Source organism: Penaeus japonicus, unplaced genomic scaffold (assembly GCF_977035675.1).
Source record: "Penaeus japonicus unplaced genomic scaffold, GWHDUDI00000001_assembly GWHDUDI00000040, whole genome shotgun sequence".
In the NCBI taxonomy this organism is placed as follows: Eukaryota; Metazoa; Arthropoda; class Malacostraca; order Decapoda; family Penaeidae; genus Penaeus; species Penaeus japonicus.
In genome coordinates, this window is record NW_028234442.1 from 8,732,224 (window position 1) to 8,737,223 (window position 5,000).

A 5,000-nucleotide genomic window follows, 5' to 3' on the forward strand; every position below is an offset into this window, starting at 1 on the left:
TCTCTCTCTCTCTCTCTCTCCTGATAATAACGCTAATAATAATGCTAATAATAATCATAATATGGTTAAAATGAAAATAAAGATATTAATAATAAAAATAACAATAATAATGATAACAGTAAAAAATATAACTATAACAGAAAACGATAACGACAACAACAACACAACAATAACAATAATAAGAAAAAGTAAATAAAATCAATAGTTTCCCTTCCTCTGTCTCCCTGACGTAACCTACTTGAAACACGGCTGGATATCACCGTAGAGTTTTTTGTGTTTGGCGCGTGTGTCGAGAGATATTTAATCAACGGCTTAAAATCTATAAATAGCCTGGCAAGAATGTTACACAATCTTTTACGGGTATGAACAAGGGAAATAGAGAGAGAAACGGATACTCAAAACGATGTGGAAATTAATAACAAAGGGAGAGAAAACAGAGATCGAGCAATAAATAATTTTTGAGCTGTTTCATGAATAGTGTGTAGAAAAAAGAAAAAAAGAAAAATAGCTCTTCTACAGATTACATGCTAAATTAATATAAAAAATAATCTTCACACTAATGACACATCACGTGTCGGGTAACATGTGCGGAAGGTGAATAGAGGAATAACACCACCGATAAAAGAAATAAGAACAATGGCAACAACAACAATGAGCGTCCCTGTTAACAGCAGTAACAGAAATACCGATGAAACAAGGATAATAGCAGCAATAAAAAAGAACATTCCAAATCAACAGAATATCAGCAATGGAAGAAGAACATCGACAAAAAACAACGACAGTGTTATTAAAAAAAAAAACAATGACAATAACATAAAAAAAAATCTCGCCACCAACAGCAAGAGTGAACATTCCAATAACACCGTGGCTAATAATAATAACATTTCTCAGAAGATCAGCCAATAACAACAATCAATAATAAGAGCACAGACAGTAATAGTAATAAAAATCATAACCAGAGACATTTCTCGTCTACAGAATACTGGCCGTTCAGGATGAACAACGATAACAACAGCAGTAAAGGAAGAATAACATGAGCAATAATGATAATAATAATAATAACAATAAAAAGCACTTTCCACCTGCGGAACATCGGTCAAGTAGGAGGACAGTAAGAACAAATACTGGAAATACGCGGAAAATGAGAAAAACAATAACAATAGCAATATCAGGAAGAGCATTTCTCACCTGCAGCGCGTCGGCCAAGCAGGACGCCAGCAACGGCATCCGCTAAACGGGAACAAGGACACGAAAGGATAATAGGAGTCGCCCGAAGGGCGCGTCTCACCTGCAGAATGTCGGCCAGGTAGGCGAGGTCCCCGAGGCTATCATGGTGGGCGTCCCGCGTGGGCGTCTGGGCGGCGTCCACGGGCTCTGGCGAGGGCGTGGGCGTGTCGAGGACCGAGGAGGAGCAGCATCCCATGAGGGCGCTGTTGAGGCTCGTGGGCGGCCCTTCGTCAGGGTGCGTGTGGGCGTGGTCGTGATCGTCTAAGAAGAAGGCGGAGGCGGCGGACGACTCCGGCGACGGGGGGGAGGGGGAGGGGGGCGTCGGGGGGGTGAGGGTCGAGGAGGAGGAGGTGAAGAAGGAGGAGGAGGAGGAGGAAGAGGAGGAGGTCTTCTTGTGTCTCCCTCCGGCGCCGCCTCTCGACCCCCGCCCGGAGCCGCCGCTCTTTCTCGACGCCTTGCCGTTGCTCTTCCTTCCTCTCGACTTCGGGGACGAGGACGAGGACGAGGAGGCCGACGAGGAACCGAAGGGGAACGCTGACGACGAGGGCGCAGGCGCGGAGGACGAGGCGGAGGAGGTCGCGCCGCCCTTCTTCTTCCTCCCGCCGGCGCCCTTCCGCGGCCGCTCGCCCCGCTTCCTCTTGGGCGTCGCGGACACGGTGATGCGGAGGCGCGTCGACGACAGCAGCTTGACGGCCGGGCGGCGCTTCCGACGGGGGGGGCCGCCCGAGCCACCGGGGGAGGGGGTGCGGGAGCCGCAGGGGGGCACCAGCCTGGCCTTCTTGCGGGGGCGGTACTGGGGGGGAGAAGGGAGAGGAGGAGGGGGGGGTGATGTGGGTGGGTGGGGGGAGGTAGGGTGTGTGGGGGTATACAGGGTGGAGGAGGGAGGGGGGAAGGAGAGGTAATTTGGGGATGGGAAGGGGGAAGGAGGAAAGGAAAGAGAAGGACAAGGGAGGAGGGGAGAAGAAGGGGAAGCGTTGAGTGTGGTGGGGGGGGGAGGTAAAAGGGGTTGGAAGCAATGAAAGTAAGGAAAAGGGGGGGGGGGGGGGAGAAAGGGAGAAAAGGTACAGGGGACAGGGGAAGAAAGGGAAGGGAGGGAGGAAGAGAGAGAACGAAATACACATTAGATATTTTTCCTTTTTCTTCTTATCATTTATATCATCAGACAAAAAAATGGAACGAGAAAGATAAAAGACGCGAAGAAATAAAGAAAAAAAAAAGCCTAAAATGTCATCTTTCTTTTCCAGACCTATAAATATATCATCGAAAGAAGGAGAAAGAGAGAGGGAGAGAGAGAAAGGGGAAGAGGTGATAAGAATGACATCTTTATTTGTACTTCGTTAAGTGAAGTGAACGGGCGGAGGATCTGGCAAATAGAATAAATATACCGCTTACTCACACACACACATATATATGGATGGATAGATTGATAGACAGGTAGACAGATAGATAGGTACATACATTTATATACATATGAATATATTGATATATAGATAGAAGAAGAGGACGAGGACGAGAGAGAAAGAGAGACAGAGAAATAGACAGAGAAAGAGAAAGAGAGAGAAAAGAGAGAGAGAGAGAGAGAGAGCGAGACGGACAGAGAGAGAGAGAGAGAGTGATATGGACAGACAGAGAGAGAGAGAGAGAAAGAAAAAAAGAGAGAGAGAGAGAGAGAGAGAGAGAGAGAGAGAGAGAGAGAGAGAGAGAGAGAGAGAGAGAGAGAGAGAGAGAGAGAGAGGCAGACAGAGAGAGAGAGTGAGACGGACAGACAGAGAGAGAGCGAGAGAGAGAAAGAAAGAGAGAGAGAGAGAGAGAGAGAGAGAGAGAGAGAGAGAGAGAGAGAGAGAGAGAGAGAGAGAGAGAGAGAGAGAGAGAGAGGCAGAGGCAGAGACAGAGAGAGACAGGGGGAGGGAGGGAGGGAGGGAGGGAGGGAGGGAGGGAGGGAGGGAGAGAGAGAGAGAGAGAGAGAGAGAGAGAGAGAGAGAGAGAGAGAGAGAGAGAGAGAGAGAGAGAGAGAGAGAGAGAGAGTATTGAACATCCCCATGTCAACCTCCAACACTTGAATCCTTTTAACGAGGCCGGTCCCATACGCCCCCCCCTCCTCCCCCATTACGTTACGAATAACCTTTATATAAAGATGTTGTTGAGTATTCTGATTCTTTATTCTAATGAACCGTTTAAGTGTTGTTATTTTTTAAATGGCATTTCTCTTTTCCATTGTATGTGTGACTACCTGTCTGTTTGTGAAGTGGAGTGTTGAGGGACGGAAGTGGGGTGCTGTTGAGGTTATCTATAACTCACACACACACACACACACACACTTACACACACACACGCACACGCACACACACACACACACACACACACACACACACACACACACACACACACACACACACACACATACACACACAAACATACACATACACAGACACACACACACACACACACACACACAGACACACACATAGACGCCCCTAAGCAGCATCCCCGTCCGCCCATAGGGAAATAAGGTCAATCCAGGTCATGGAAGGTGGGTCATGGGACGGCCCTCATTATCAAGGATCGGCATCGCGTTACCATGGAAACCGCGGTGGTATAACCTCGTAGGGGGTCCGAGTGTAGAGGGGTGGCGGTGGTGAGGGAGGGGGGGGGCCCAGTTCATTAAAGAGTTTAATGAGGTAATTAGTGTGGTTTTATAATAAGAAAGTTGTTGTTTTTTTTCGTTTCGTTTTTTTTTTCTAAAGAGGGAAATAGATTGTGAGAGAAACAGGGATAGATGTTATTGCAGTATTCAAGGAGGGGATTCTTCGGGCAAGACGTTAGCGAGTGGTCGAAGAAAGAAAGAGACAACATTAAGAAAGAGAGAAAGGAGGAAGAGGAGAGAAGGAAGGAGAAAAAGAAGAGGAGGAGAAAGAGAAGAAGAAGAAGAAAAGGAAAAAGAAGACTGAGATGATGAATACTGAAATCAGTCGACACGAGAGAAAAGAAAAAAAAACAGAAAAAAAGAAGACGAAGAAGAGGAGAGAAAGAACAAAAGCCACAAAGAAACAAATGCCAAGGAAGCAACACAACAGAAGTGCTTAAAATCTTTGAAAAAATCCAAGGAGTAAACCGAACACATTCCCTACATGAACAAATTAATGGCCATTGATTCGCTTCTATGAAAAAAAATTATCTTGATAGAAAAAAGGTTCCCTTGAAAAGGCTTCCCTCTCTCAGAAGGAGGAGGAGGAGGAGGAGGAAGAGGAGGAAGAAGAAGAAGAAAAAAAAAGAAGAAGAAGAAGAGGTGGTGGGGAAGGAGGAGGAGGAAGAAGAAAAGAAGAAGATGAGGAAGAAAACAATAATAACAAGAGTTGGAGGAAGAAGAAGAAGGGGAAGAATTAAAGATGGAGAAGACAAAAAAAGAGGAGGAGGAAGAAAAAGATGACGATGACAACGAAGAAGGAGACGAAGAAGGAGACGAAGAAGAAGGAGAGACGCATCCCGAGGCCTCACCTTATAGTCTGGGTACTCCTGAAGGTGCAGGAGCCTGAGCCTCTCCGCCTCCTCGATGTAGGGCTGGCGCTCCTCCGACGACAGCGTCTTCCAGCGCTTGCCGAGGCGCTTGGAGATCTCGGCGTTGTGCATGTCCGGGTGCCGCTGCACGATCTTGCGTCGCTCCAGCTGCGACCACACCATGAAGGCGTTCATGGGCCGCTTGATGTGGTTCACCGGGTGCTTCTTCGTCTGGGGGGAGACGGGGGAGGGGCGGGCGTGAGAAAGGGTGGGACTCA

At 47.5% G+C, this 5,000-nt stretch overlaps 1 protein-coding gene across 1 annotated transcript in view; it reads right to left on the reverse strand.

Moving 5' to 3' along the window:
* LOC122243076 (uncharacterized) overlaps positions 1–4,977 on the reverse strand; it is a 7,506-nt gene extending 2,529 nt beyond the window's left edge. The window contains exons 1-2 of the mRNA XM_086533835.1: positions 4,723–4,977; positions 1,289–2,020 (exon numbers count right to left, since the gene is read on the reverse strand). Of these exons, the coding sequence (XP_086389961.1) occupies positions 1,289–2,020; positions 4,723–4,917 (927 nt within the window). The 5' untranslated portion in view covers positions 4,918–4,977. The remainder of the gene's footprint in view (positions 1–1,288; positions 2,021–4,722) is intronic.
* Positions 4,978–5,000: the final 23 nt, after the last annotated feature.